Genomic DNA, 14,710 nt, shown 5'->3' with positions numbered 1-14,710 from the left:
CAGAATTCTTTTAAAAAATTTTTTTTTGTGAAGATGAAGAGCAGAAAAGTATGATAAAAAAGAAAGAGAGAATAATAAATATAAAGGGTTTTTTGAATGAAAAATAATTTTAAAATAAAATTCAATTTTCAAAATGATTTCAAATGCAACAAAAAAAAATTTTAAAATGATTTTGATTTTCGACTAAAATTATAAAGACCAAAATGTTACTTAATCCTAAAAATTTATCAGAATAAGTTGTATTCTACTATTAGTTTGCGTTTTATTTATTTATTTATTTTTAATATATGAGTAACTTTGCATACAAAATATGAGTCAATGATTTTCGGTTTCTTCTTCTTTTTTTTTTGGTCAGGCGCTTTCAGTTTCAATCACGCCCTAACTGGCTATATAGATTGGTAACTTTATTCCAAACACTTGATTGTTGATGACAAAGAAGAATATTATTGTGATTATACCCAAAGGGGAAAAAAAGAAAAAGAAAAAAAAAGGGAAGAATATTGTGATCATTTAACCAATGAAATACACATCACATGACATCCCTCACGAGACTGCCACATTCCCACTGTCAAAAAAACCAAGATATTTCTGTTACTTACATAGTTACACATTATCACTATGTCTTTGCCAACAAGAAAAGAACAGAACCAAAACAGGTGGAAGAGTTCACTGGATCCCTACACAGCTGGTAAGATTAGATACTTAGATTTTTCAGAAAATCCAACGGAACTTTGTTCAACAAAGAGGTAACAAGATTGCACTTGATGGAACCAAACAAAATAAATAAATAAATAATAGGAGGCACCATTCTCACTAAATTTTAAACACACTATTTAACAAAAGTTTATAGCCTGCATATTGCACAACTATTATGTGTCTTGATAAGTAAAAAGAATTTCATATTTTACAATTACGTGTTAATTTTTGCTGCTAATACAAAAGTCAGTTTAGTAAATGATCCATAGATATCTGTATTTGCAGTTAAAAAAGCCGAAAATTTTATGCATTATTTTTTTTCAGTGCAATGACTAGCGCCAAACCAATCTAAACTTTTAGGCTGCGTTTGTTTGTTTATAGAGACACTAAGATAAGGACACAGAAACACAAAATTGTGTTTGGCAAAAGAGACTTGGACAGAGACAGTGTATCTAGAAACACTGAATTAGTGTATTTTGTCTCTATTCTAACAGAAAGAACACGGAGATACTAACAAGAAACATAACTTATTTTTTATTTTTTTTCTTTATTTTTGTTAATTTTTCATAATTATATATTTTATTATTATATTTTTTATCTCAAATTTTTTGAATGAAAAAAAAATGAGAATAAATTAGATTTTCATAATTTGTTCTAGTTTATCACCAAACAGAATACAAAAACATAAAATTTTGTATCTCTGTCCATCAGTATCTTGTCCTATTCTGTTTTCAGTGTCTTGTCCTGTCCTGTTCTCGCAGCCTTATATACTATTTTTTTTTTCGCGTTTGATAAAAAAATGCTAAGTAATTAAGTATGCATATTTATTTGTTGAAAGTTGAAACTTCTATATTCCCATTACAAATGGGGTTGTCACATCCATGAATTACGCAATAGAATAGCTTCTATCCAGGGAAGGAAACTGCTCTATCCATTAAACTATGACGTTATATTAACGCAAGTTGTATAAGATTAGAATGTTCTCATCTAAAAAGCACGACTATATAAACAATTAAAAATAATAATAAATACCAAACCAATCATCAAATGCCAAAGGTTTGGTCAGTTTTTAAGGATCAGTCCGAATCATGCTTCAACTACTCCCTCACCACCACCACAAATGTCAATGCAGCTTGAAGCCCCCTTCAAATACGCAAAGATCCAAAACTCAGATCAAGTTGAAATCACCATCAAGTATTAACTTTATAAATCAGACACAGCATCAACTTCAACCTCAGTATTTGGCAGATATTACACACTTCTATTATCTGCAAGATATCAGAAGTGACAAATTAGAGAATTTGAAACTAAATCAAATACCATATATATAGGCAAATGCTAATGCGCTTTGGAGAAAGTAAGGACGCCCCTTGATATAAACCCTAAAATTTAAACTATGAATTCTAAATCCTAAATTATAAATTTTAATCATTGATATAAAAAAATAAATGAAGAGCTAAGATTTGTTTAATTGGTAAATACAGCACTCTTTACTTAGTACAGAGTGTTTAAGGATCAGCCATATATATATACTCGAAATCTAACAGATGTTTACAGTTTTACATGTAATGATCTGGAGAGTCTAGAATCGACCCGGCAATTTTTATTTCCAGTTCTCTTGATCACTTGGCCATTGACGGGCTATTAAACATGTTATGAACCGTTTCTCATAGAAGATTACAGCTAATGAAAAGTTTTAACTTGTTGGGTAGAAACACAACACAATATAGTTGCACCCCTCCCTGAAAGAAAATTTCAAATATGTGAAGAATGCAATTTGATTTAAATATTTCAACAATGCTTAGGTTAAAATATCAATCAGATTATTTTTTGCCACAAAAAATTTGGCAAGCTTTAGTCTACTAAGGGTATGTTTGGTTGCAGATTGAACATAAGAAGGAAATTTTCATTTATGATTTTAATGTGTAAAATTACACGGAACTCACCCACAAATTCTACTTAATTTTTAACTTGACAACCAAACAAACCCTAAGAAAAGCAGCACACCGAGTTAGTCAAGCATACCATTCTTTATGACACATCTCGTGTGAAACTCCACTGGTTTACTGTTACTAATGGCCATTTGGTACCTCCTCCTAACAACATAAGACAGGCTAATTAAAATATCACAAAGCCAAAATAAAAATAGAATTCTATTCCTATCCAATACTATATGAAAGAACAAATTTCAGGAAAATATTTACTGAGGTTGAAAATTGGTCTCTAATACTGTGCATTGATTTCAGCATCATCTCTAGAGTGTCCGTAGCCAACCGGAACTTAACATCAAGCTCTCCAGAGTGAAATTGAGAATCATTTTGAAGCTGAAAATCATAAAGTTGAACTTGACCATTATACATTGAATACCATATGTGCAACTTTAGAATTTAATTTTATTGTATGACCAGCAACAAAAACAAAGTTATATGCATTGACATTCAACCATATATTTTCTATAATCCACATTAGCAAAAATGTTTTACCCTCAAAGATATAAAAAACTAACAAAACCCTTACAGGCACAGCTTTGGCAAATTAGTCTCTAAAATATAAAAAAAAAACTAACAAAATAGCCCCTAAAAGATCAATTGCTAACAATTTCATCTCTACTTGTGATTAATTTATCAGTATTTCAATCTTCCATGGACGAAATTAGTGATTCTCCCTAAAAAAGAAAAGAGTATTTAAAGAGATTGATCTTACTACAGTTGAATAGGTGCTATATGCCTATATACCTTCAAATTAATAACAGCTGCAGGGTCTGTTGAATCTTCATCAGCATTTGCCATATTCCATGTCATTGCCTTTAACCTAGGCACAACATTCTGAAACACACCACATACACACACACACACACTCCAAATTACAACAATCCTTAGAAAAAATCGCACTCATAATCAAAATCAGAATAAGTAAATGAACGAACCTTATCTTTGAGCACATCTTGTTGCCACAATGGCTGAAACTTGTGCAACAGAATCGTCAACAGCTTCTGCAGTTCTGGCAACACTTCATTCGGAAAGAGCTTGGTGATGTCGTCCTTGCTCGTGTTCTCATACACGCACCTCCGAATCAACATTCGAAGACACACCAGAAGCTGCAAATAGAAGAGACGAGAAGAAAAAGAATTCAGCTAAGCATTATTACAAACAGTTGGTGAGTTGAAATTGAAGGAAGATTAAAACGGCAGCTAACGGGGTCGAGGTCGGTGTCGTTTTGAAGCTGGAGGATGTCTTGGATGACACGTCGTTCTGAAGAGTCGAGACCGCACTTTCGCGTTCGCCAGAGTGATTCAAGAATGTATTCAACGGATTCCTTTGTGTTGGCCCTCAGAAGAAGCGGCAAATGACCCCACAGCGATTGCTCCATACTCACCACTCAACGCACTTCTTCGTAGCGCTGTTCAACTTGAACTGTTCTCTGTTCATGACCGGTTCAGCCGAATGTCAAGTTATGCGTTAACAAAATTAACAGTTCAAAAACCCGGTTCAGGTTATACTAATTCTACTATTTTTAAAGGGAAAATACGAGGAACCAATGGAATATTTGTACAATGTGTACAATAAAAGATTAGGGAGTATTAGAGATATAACTATTAGTATTACCTTTTGCCAGCAACTGAAATTTTTGGGATGAGTGGTATCATGACATAGTATTAGAGCTCTAGATCTGTAAGTTTTTCAAAAGATGTTTATGTACAAATAGTCTATTGACTCCCTATCTGAGCTCATTTTTAAATCCTTCAAAATCCCAACCATATATCACTGCGTTTTAATATTTTCCTCTTCAAAAGCCTAACCATCTATCATGCAAATCCCTTGCCTTTAAACCTGCTTTGTATTATGGGAAATAGAATTTGCCTGTTCTTCCATTATTCTGCACGAAGTATTTTTGCTCAGATGATGGCTTCTGTCAACTAGGGGTGCACAGATCCGGTCCGGCCCGGTTTCGAACACTTTAGGGATTAATTTGGTGTGATTTTATTGGGTTTAGGGCCGGGTAAGAGTCTCAAAAATAGACCCGGCCATTATTTCGGATCGGGCTCGGGTCATAGCTCGGGTCACCCGAAGTCAGTCCGATGGCCCGATCATCATACACAATTAATATTTTGTGTTATTAGTAATGGATCATGACTATTCTTATGTAGAATTTAAGTATTGTAAACCTAAATATTTTGTGTTATTAGTCATTATAAGACTATAAGTTAATGTTTTATGTTTAGAATGCATAAGACTTTAGACTAATGCATAATATTGTGTTATTTGTATTGATTTAAATATTTGGTATTATTAGACAATATTAGTATTGATTGTAGTTTTGCTTTAGTATTGATTGTGGTTATGCTTTAATTTTAAAGAATGGTTGGTTCTTGTTATATTTTTTTAAGTGAATTTCACCATGTTAAATAATGGTTGGAGTCTTGGAAATTTAGATATTTTTACATGCTAGCTTACAAGAAGGTATCAACGTAATATAATGTTAACGGCCCGGTTTTCACCCGATTTTCACCCGGTATAATTGTGGCCCGAAAGTGTATTGGTTTCATCGGGTCTAGTGTCGGGTTCGGGTCTAATAAATAAACCCGGTATATATTTCGGGTCGGGACTGGGTCACATCAAACTCGACTTCACCAGGCTCATGTGCACCCCTACTGTCAACAATTGAGTTGTGTGTGTTTTTTGCTTTTGACCAAATGAAAGAATAAATAATAGATATGATTTTTGGTCATAAGATAAATAATAGATCTTTTTTTTTTTTTTGTCAGTAAATTGGACAACCCCTAATTCTAGGTACCCCAATAGATTGGATAACCCCAAATTTTAGGTACACATCACACTCATATACTCCTCACATATTTATCACATTTTTTCCCTCAAATACATTCTCTAGAGTTTGAACTCTAGACCTTAGTGATGGGGAGGGGTGAAATTGAGCTAAGGCTCTTCGGCAAATAATAGATTGAGTTGCATTCGGATGTAGGTTTGTTTTTGCTCTTGTTTATTTTTGGGCTTACAAAACTTCAGAACTTTTAGTTATGCTCATTTTGGGCCTGAAGATAGTCCATTAAACGATTCTTTTCTCGGTAGCAAAAAGAGAAAGAAAGAAAAAAAAAAAAAAACGTTCAAAACGACGGGGAAAGCGCCAAACTATGTATGTGTTCAGTATATTATTTTGTGTTGTGATTTGAGAGAAGCTGAAGGAGCGGCTCTAGCCATGGCACCGCACGATCTCCGCCGTCCATTCAAACGACCGTTGATCTCTGATCAAGAGAAGCGCAGGCAGCAGTCCCTGCTCCGGCAGGCACAGAATCGACGCGACGCCCAGAACCATGCTCGATTCCTCGCCTCCACCGCCTTATCGCTCGAACAACCGCACGAACTCGAACCCGAACCCGTATCAGCACCCGAACTTCACGACGAACTTATACCTGACTCTGAAGCTCCCGAGTCACCGAAGGAGCTTGACGTGGTTGAAGCGTCGAAGCTGAAAGGCGCGGAGGCTCGGAAATGGTTCGCGAAACAGCTGATGCATCCCGAATGGATGATCGACATTCCCGAAAATCTCTCACAAGACTGGTTCGTAGTTCTTACTTACTCTCGTTCCTAATTGAATCTTCTAGAAGTTTTCGTTTCAAATAAATTTGAATTTCAAATTTGATTGTCTGTTTATTGTTTTGCAGGTTTGTGTTTGCTAGGCCTTCTGGAAAACGATGCTTTGTGGTTTCGTGCAACGGCACGACGATAAGTCGTTTAAGGAACGGTTCGATACTGCACCGTTTTCCGTCGGAGTTACCGAATGGTGCGAGAAGAAAGGATTCCTCTGGTCCTGCTCAGTCTTACTCCATTTTGGACTGCATTTTTCACGAGGTTAGTTATTTCGTTGCTGAGTTTTCTTTAATTTTATTTATTTATTTTCAATTGTGATCCTCTAGTTTTACTTGTTAATGCAACTGTTCCATTTATAAGCAAAATAAGATATGCATATATATTAGTTTGATTCTTGTGCACCGATGTGTAGGTTTGCAAGAGTTGAGTTTGGGGGATGTTACTTTTACATGTGAAAACAAATAAAATCCTATAAATATTGTGATAATAGGGATCTCCTTTATTTGTATTGCTTAGCAATTTGATAATTTGTGTCTTTCACTTGTTCTCTCTGCACTATCTTGTTCTTGAAAAACTTCATTTGTTTTTGGGTTATCAGGTGGATCAGACTTACTATGTGATTGACATGGTTTGCTGGCGGGGCTACTCGCTTTATGATTGCGCTGCAGAATTTAGGTTTTTCTGGTTGAATTCCAAGCTTGCTGAGACTGGCGCTTGTGAACCTCCCTCGCATTATCACAAGTACAGGTTCAGTTTGGTTCCAGTGTACTGCTGCGACCAGAGTGGTTTATGTGCTGCTTATACTGGATCTGTGCCTTATGTCAAAGATGGTCTTCTGTTTTATAACAAGTAATCACAAGCCTTCCTTACAACGTATTCTTCAATCTTTGTATTGTTTTATGTGCTACTGCTGTGGATGTTGAGAGAATTTCGTAAGAACTTTCAATATCAAAACACATTCGTTCCGATTATGCTAACCTAGGTCAGAATGCATCTTAACAGATTTTGCAAATGGATTGTTTTGCATATTTGTTGAGAAATGTAGTCTTCTCAACTGTCATTCCTAATGCTTGAGAAATAATATGCAGTGAATTAATAACAGTGTCTGGGCCTTTTCTCACATATTACTTGTGGTGTCTAATAATGAGCTTTTGGTTAAATTTATTTTCCATTTTCATTTGTTATGCGCTGTTTTTTCTTTTTGGTGATTCCTTTTGATTTGGTTTATTTCTTAGGCATGCACACTATCAGACAGGAATTACACCACTAGCATTGGTTTGGAAGGATGAGAACTGCAGTCAGTATGTCATGGACACAGATAGCAAAGGACAGGTTCCAAATCATCAGCAGGTGCTGTTCATGCTTCCTTTTTATATTTTTGTTGTTTGCCTTGTCATTCCATTTCTTTGTTGTGTATATATTTCAGTTTTGTCTCGTGTTTATGGATTTCCGGCCCTTGTGACATAAATTGAATATTGCATGTATGGATTGACTGTTTGTATATCTTTTTATGCACACTATGAAACAATTTTCTTGCTTTATAGTTTATAGTTTATATTTCTTTGAGAGTTGTACAAATTTGATTTTCAAGAAAAAGTGTATATCTCATAAGACAACCTCATTGTGAAGTATATGCTTGCTCTGTTGGAGTTTTACCATATATAGATATAGTGTGATTTTGCATGTCTCCCGATACACTTTTTTTCTCCTGGTAGCAACAGTACTGGGTAGATGAAATCATGAAATTAAATAAAGTATATTCTTCAAGTCTGCATACTCATTCATTATTTCCTTATAAGATAATTTTAATGAGTGCTGATGGTCCAATGATGATCGATCAATTTTCTGGCTTACCAAACCAGGTGGTTTTGGAGCTACAAGAAGGTGGAAAGCTGTGCACTTCCGATGATCCTCCTGTAGTATTTGGATGTTTAGATGGAGGCTTTATGCATGAGGTTTGTTTGAAAGAGGAAATAATTGTGCTCCTGTATCTTTTACTTGAATTAATTGTGAAAATAAACAAATTCTGCATCTCTGCCACTATATATAATGTATCTTTACAAGGCTTCTAGAAAATTGATTTTCTTTTGAACATCATTCAATTGATGAGAAAAATAATCATTTGGGTGGAATAGTATGACAACCTTTCAATCATGAAATGTAAAAGCAAAGACAAGTAAATTAACCATCAAAAATCACTTTTTTTTCCAATGTTTTACCAAGTAATTTTTATACAACTTTCTTCTATTTGCAGTCAGAGTTGCATTCAGGATGTCTTGTACGGTTTGCAATTGGAGAAGGGGGACTGGTTTTGGTGGATGGAAAACTTGAGAAAGCTGATCTAAATTATCTAGGCAAGGCCAACCGTGCTCGTGCTTCTGCTGATAGTTTCTCTAAGGTAGTAAGGGAGTATTCTAGCAACCTTCTTAAACTAACCACAACTTCTCATTTCATTAAAACACCAATATTTGGGTACGGATGAATGACAAATCCATATGAAACATTAAAGGGAATGCAATCACAAGGTATACCATTTGATTGCCAGGGGAAACACTACTTATCCTATTTAACACAATCACTATAGATAATTATTGGTTCAACAATCTCAGGAAAAATTATTGATTCATATTAATTTTTTTATCATTCCTTTTTATGGAAATTTTGAGTGTAGTAGTCTTAATCCAATTGTCAATTTTTCAGGTTATGTTCCAATACAGTGTTCGACACTCTCCTCTAAGAATTGATGATTTGTTAGGATCTGTCAACTCAGCAGCTGATGAAAGTAACAAAGTTTGTGATATTGAAATGGATGGTTGATAGAAATGTATAAAGGCTTTCAAGTGTCAGTATCTTGCACTGAGTCCAATTTTAACAAGTTTCACCTAAAGTTTTGGTTTGCAATGATGTTTATGCTTTTTGATGGCTTCCATAACTTATATGAAGGATTTGCAAAATTGCTAGCTTCCCACAAGTTCAGAGAGAGGGAGTTGTATTTGTCATGTCTAAGAGTGCAATTTGCCAAATGCCAACAAAGTTTCTTTAACCAAGATGGTAGCAGGTGTGCATATTCGATTTCATTTTGTCTATGGTTCATTTGATGCTGATGTAATGTATCTTATGTAGTTTTCTACCATTAAGCAACATAGATAGGGAGCACATGAATGTATAGTACAGGCTATAAAGTTTTAGTGGAGTGATTTCCACTCATATATTGGAAGTTATGTGCCAGTCTTCCTCTATCTTACAAGGAGAGTAAATATATAAGAAGACCCTTATTATTTTGAGTGTTTTATTCCATTCCACTACAAGATCATTAAAAATCACTAAAAGCTCATAGGGACATAACAGTCTAACGCTCAGGTTGCTGAAGTGATTTTCTCACAACCATCATGCACACAGGCCAAGACATCCCTGTAGTCCCTATGAATGGTGAAGTAGTCATAGACCAAACCATCACTACTCTTCTTGTACTCAAACATGAGATATGAATGGTTGAATGCTGTCAACTTGCCAAAGCCGAAGTCACGGTCCCTGTAAATACTCCAGACAGGGGGTGACGCCACGAAGTCGGACAAGTGGCTTCCTCCACCGCCAACAACAACATGGATTGTACCATTCACAGTGCCAGAATAATGTGTTTTTTCTTCGTTGACACATTGATTCTGCATCATATCATAGCCATTTAGATAATTAGCATTCTAGCTGTGTCATTTTTACTCATTTCATTTGTCACTTATGAAGAGCGGACACTAACATTTCTCAGCTATATATATATATATATCATGAAGCAATGAAACAATGGTATGTCAAGTCATGCTTTATTTACCTGATAAATTGGGCATACTCTTTCATAGTTATGGACATGTCCATAGAATGCAATGTCTACTTTGTACTTCTGCCAAAGCTTCTGGAGAGATTCCCGTCCCATGGGTTCTTCAAATGAGCCCTCCATGCCATACCAAGAATTAGAGGAGTACCCAAGTGGACGATGAGCCGCAAATATCAGCCATGGTTGCTGCTTTCTGTCAACTGTTGCAAGACAATGCTCAATGAATTTGTACTGTTCTGTTCCCTCTCTCCAGTCATGCTCACTGTCTGCTATACAGAACCGGAACATGCCATAATCTGCTTTGTACCTGCATTTTTCCAATTTTTCATCCATAATCTGAAATCAAATCGAAAAAAGGTAATGATGCTTCATATATTTTGTATTTATATTGAAGGAATTTTACCAGAATTTGGCTTTGTTCTCAGCAGGATAATAATACATGGTTTCTGCTGGAACCCCGCATTCACCACCTGAATCCGGAGTATCATAAAATGATCCTGTGTTTGGCCAATCACGTTCATGGTTTCCACTGAACCAGATATTTTTTCAGTCTCATAAGAATGTAGAAAATGATAACTTCAATGAAATGTAATCAAGGGACATGCCAAGAAGCCAACTAACCTTGCAATCATGTATGGTACTCTTGCTGAAATTTCTTGCACTTGAGCTGTGAATTGGTCCCACTGTGAGATGTAACCATTGGCATATGGCATGTCCCCAATATGGAAAACAATATCATAATTTGCCAAATCCTCAATGAGTCGATCAGTGGTGTTAAGTGATCCAGGTTGATAATCAGCATATTCATTTGAACCATCACGCTCAGCCTGAAAGATTGCATGAGAAGAAAAAGGTTTTGAGTTCACTACTATTTTAAGTTTTGGTTAAAAGAAATTCTAATAGTTGGTACTACCTTTCCCATGTCACCAAATATAATAACACGTTGCAATGAATTCTGTCCAGGAAATGGTGGTGCCTTGAATGAAAAAGTCCTACTCCAAACGTAAGAGCCATTAGTCAGAAAATGCCCTAACGTGTAAATGTACCTGTGTTTTTATTTTTAACAAGAAAAAAGAAAAAACAAATTAGAACAAACAATGGCAAGTAGTGGTAATGCCATGAACATACGAATATGATAGTTGAATGCATGCAAACCTCAAATTAGGCCACAAGTTCTTAAGGAAGCTTGTGTGTATGAAACCTGGGTCACGCCACCCAACAGTTCGTGCAGGTTCACCTGTAAGAATTTTCGAAATTAATCACATACTTATTCGTTAATTTAAATAGTTGTATCAATAATTAAGTATTAATCAACTTCAAACAGATCATGAGTAATTAAATTCATACCACACATGCTGTTTCGATTAAATGTCAATGTTCCAGCAGGAGCACGTCTAACCTCTCCTCCATTAGAAACATATTCAACAAAGGGTATGGCATCTCTATGGTCATATCCACTTGTCCATGTGACTGTCATCTGCACTTATTTAAACATTTCTTTACATTGTTATCATCTATCAATGCTTAATTTATAGAATAAATGGTCAAATTAGTCACTAATGGATCATTCGTTTTTTTCAGATTGGTCCCGAAAGATTTAATCAAATTCGTCCTTTAAAGATTTTAAATTAGTCATGTTAGTCATTCTGTCAATTCCATTGCTAACGGCGTCAGAGTTTGTTGATGTGTGGCAAGTTAACGAACTTCACAACACACACCTAGTAGTCCTAATTGACTATTAATATGATTAGTTTATGAAATTAGATCAAACTAACTCTAAATTGAGAGATTTCAATGTCTCAAGTTCTTCCTTTAATTGGGTTTTGACTTGATCTAATTTCATAAAGCATTGGAATTCCTCAATTGGAGGTGGATTTGATCTAATTTCATAAACTTATTATGTTAATAGTCAATTAAAACTCCTAGATGTATACTATGATATCACTTAACGTATCACATTGGCAAATTTTAACACCATCGATAAAGAAAGTGACGTAAGGACTAACATAACTAATTTAAAATCTTTAAGAGACGAATTTGATTAAAAAAACCATTTGAAAATCAAATGAAAAAACGAATAATTTTTTAGAGACTAATTTGTTTATTTATTCTAATTTATATTACTCATGCACCAACTTACATAACCCCAGCATTAATTATAGCACAATAATTCAATCTTTTTTTTTTAATGATCATTTTAGTAGTGTAGCAAAAAATTATTTTTATTAACTTAAGGACATGTAATTAGAAATCTGTGTAAAATATTTTTACGCATATAAAATTTTAAGGACATGTAATTAGAAATCTGTGTAATTAGAAATCTGTATATAAATTTTAAATTCATATAAAAAGATATTTCAAAGCAATTTGATGGTAAAAATAGGATTCATTTTGATATGCTAAGAGTGTATTATATTTAACACACGAATTTAATTACGTATTATCTAGTTAATAAATATAACTACTTTTTAATATTTCATGTGTGAATATAGTCATAAAACCAGGTTGAATGACGTGGTAATTTTTTTTTGTATTTTATCCGAAACAAAACCAATTATCTAGATATTTACATTTACTAATACATACATCAAAATATAAAATTAATATTCAAACATACAATAGATTTTGCATCAAAATGAACTATTTGAAGGATGTTATTCAAGAACTTACTTCATCCCAAGACTTGCCAAGAGCAAGACGCGGATACACAGGTGCTTTAGGGTTAAAAAATCTCACGTTTTTTGAAACTGCCACAAGCTTTGGCTGCAGTGATCAATCACATGAATACCAGTCAGCATTTCAATTCATCTATTATTATATTTTGAGTATTATTAACATGCTTAATTAATTGATGAAATGGTATTTAATAATCATTACCAATGATAATCCTCCAGAAAAGAGTGCAAAGGAGAAATCTTCACGTTGATTAATCAACTGGAACTTCAAAACAGCTGCCCCAGTCTTAAGATAGTTTGAATTATCGTGATTTGCAAACTTGTACTGTCACATGCATTCATTCAAGTCATTTTTCACATTACAATAATTCGAGTAATATAAGAGAAAAAGACAAATAGGTCCCTAACCATTGAAAAATACTTTTAAATTCCTAACTTTCACAAAACTTGGACGGATCAGTCCCTCCGTCCAAATGCCTCCGTCAGGGATTGATCCGTCCAAATGTCTCCGTCAGGGACTAATCTGTCCAAATTTTGTGAAGATCAGGGACTTAAAAGTATTTTTCAATGGTTATGGACAAAAATATCTACGGAGCAAAAGATCAGGGACTTTTTTGTCATTTTCTCTAAAAAAAAAACTGCCATATCTTTTTTCAAAGTTAGGAGAGATACTCAAACCCCGAGACTTCTAGGTAAAGATAAAAAGACTATGTCATTTGAGTTATAGCTCTATCTTAGTTATATAAAATCTAATAGAATGATTAAAATAGCATTAATTTTAAAGAAAGTTAAGTAGGGTTTATTGTGTAATTATCCTTTTTTGAACAGAACCATTTTTGTTTATTCGGGAAAAATCCTCGAAAAACAACAATTATTTGTGGATGGAGGTAGTAATTAATAAAAAGGTATAATAAACCAACTCTGAAGTAGCTAATTTTAGTCAATTTTTTTATTATAAATTATTTTTTAATACTTTTTAAAGAATTTAGAATATATTAAAATTAAAAAAATTACTAATATTGGCTAAAAAAAAGTTGACTTCCTAATTGAATTATTAATAATATATATCACTGATTTATTAGCTTAGCTAACCTTTATTGGAGCTTGGCAAATGTATGGAGTCTCTTGCCAGCCAATGCTGTCTGGTGCTGGTGCACAATTTCCTGAACTGCATTTCATAATAAATTTACTTTCATTTATTTTGTTCAATCACATGTTCATATATCTTTGAATGACATATCCAGAAATTATTATTATTATCATTATACTCTAACCAATCTTATAAACATGGGATGAACATTTGAGTTGCACGAATGATTATTGTATTTTATTTTTTGGGCTGTATATATACTAGGTTACATCGGATTTATATATATGACTCAATTATAGTTGCTATTAAATTTTATCAATATTAAAAGAATATAATTTAAATTTAGGTCATATTTTTTTAATTATTTGACCAATTTTTAAATTTAATTATTTTTGTTTTTATTTTTTTAAATTAAAAATTATTACTAAATAATAAAACAATATAACATTAATTTTAACTGCACTTGTTAAATATTCGCAAAAAATTCATATGCATCGTAATCTCATAGTTACCATAATCATAATAACCTTTCCGTATAATCAGATACATTAAATCTGTCACTAAATTTAAAACGTACTGAAAGATGCTCTTATCATGAAGGGAATTTTTTTTTATAATTTTTGTGTCTAAAAGTAGAAATAAAAAAAATAGGACTCACTTTTTTATTTTTTAATTTTATGACTAAAATTTAGTCATTAATCATTATAAAATGTATCTATTGATTCCATTCATGAAATAGAGAAAGTATTATTAAATAAACGTTTTCGGAGTGGTAATTAATAAATTTTTTATTAATTAAAAATACATAAACGTT

At 33.5% G+C, this 14,710-nt stretch overlaps 3 protein-coding genes across 7 annotated transcripts in view; 1 reads left to right on the top strand and 2 right to left on the bottom strand.

Annotated features, from left to right (window-relative positions):
- LOC107614390 lies at positions 1,504 to 4,623 on the bottom strand. 3 transcript variants are annotated; one of them, XM_016316602.2, is made up of 7 exons: positions 4,426 to 4,622; positions 3,892 to 4,209; positions 3,623 to 3,793; positions 3,432 to 3,521; positions 2,901 to 3,020; positions 2,722 to 2,792; positions 1,504 to 1,839 (listed from the first exon to the last, which is right to left on the bottom strand). In XM_016316602.2, exons 2-6 carry the CDS (start codon positions 4,063 to 4,065, stop codon positions 2,769 to 2,771), a joined length of 579 nt encoding a protein of 192 aa, XP_016172088.1. In that variant the 5' UTR covers positions 4,066 to 4,209; positions 4,426 to 4,622; the 3' UTR covers positions 1,504 to 1,839; positions 2,722 to 2,768. The 3 variants fall into 3 exon arrangements, with proteins under 3 accessions (XP_016172088.1, XP_016172087.1, XP_020965875.1); XM_016316601.2 differs by having other exon boundaries at positions 1,504 to 1,964; positions 4,426 to 4,621; XM_021110216.1 differs by lacking the exons at positions 2,722 to 2,792; positions 2,901 to 3,020 and having other exon boundaries at positions 1,504 to 1,964; positions 4,426 to 4,623.
- LOC107612979 (snurportin-1) lies at positions 5,828 to 9,530 on the top strand. 2 transcript variants are annotated; one of them, XM_016314791.2, is made up of 8 exons: positions 5,828 to 6,272; positions 6,377 to 6,563; positions 6,901 to 7,151; positions 7,538 to 7,652; positions 8,165 to 8,257; positions 8,557 to 8,700; positions 9,003 to 9,144; positions 9,246 to 9,530. In XM_016314791.2, exons 1-7 carry the CDS (start codon positions 5,911 to 5,913, stop codon positions 9,117 to 9,119), a joined length of 1,269 nt encoding a protein of 422 aa, XP_016170277.1. In that variant the 5' UTR covers positions 5,828 to 5,910; the 3' UTR covers positions 9,120 to 9,144; positions 9,246 to 9,530. The 2 variants fall into 2 exon arrangements, with proteins under 2 accessions (XP_016170277.1, XP_016170276.1); XM_016314790.2 differs by having other exon boundaries at positions 9,003 to 9,530.
- LOC107612978 (nucleotide pyrophosphatase/phosphodiesterase) overlaps positions 9,556 to 14,710 on the bottom strand; it is a 7,025-nt gene continuing 1,870 nt past the window's right edge. Inside the window, exons 3-12 of one of the 2 annotated variants that reach the window (XM_016314788.2) lie at positions 13,899 to 13,977; positions 13,009 to 13,131; positions 12,802 to 12,894; positions 11,479 to 11,608; positions 11,287 to 11,368; positions 11,045 to 11,177; positions 10,753 to 10,958; positions 10,535 to 10,660; positions 10,129 to 10,438; positions 9,556 to 9,964 (exon numbers count right to left, since the gene is read on the bottom strand). In XM_016314788.2, coding sequence (XP_016170274.1) covers positions 9,659 to 9,964; positions 10,129 to 10,438; positions 10,535 to 10,660; positions 10,753 to 10,958; positions 11,045 to 11,177; positions 11,287 to 11,368; positions 11,479 to 11,608; positions 12,802 to 12,894; positions 13,009 to 13,131; positions 13,899 to 13,977 — 1,588 coding nt within the window. In that variant the 3' untranslated portion in view covers positions 9,556 to 9,658. The remainder of the gene's footprint in view (positions 9,965 to 10,128; positions 10,439 to 10,534; positions 10,661 to 10,752; positions 10,959 to 11,044; positions 11,178 to 11,286; positions 11,369 to 11,478; positions 11,609 to 12,801; positions 12,895 to 13,008; positions 13,132 to 13,898; positions 13,978 to 14,710) is intronic. The other variant, XM_016314787.2, reaches the window with a different exon arrangement.

Source organism: Arachis ipaensis, chromosome B08 (genome assembly GCF_000816755.2).
Source record: "Arachis ipaensis cultivar K30076 chromosome B08, Araip1.1, whole genome shotgun sequence".
Lineage (NCBI taxonomy): Eukaryota > Viridiplantae > Streptophyta > Magnoliopsida > Fabales > Fabaceae > Arachis > Arachis ipaensis.
Note: the sequence above shows the minus strand (reverse complement) of the source record. Positions and strands in the feature narration are given on the sequence as shown.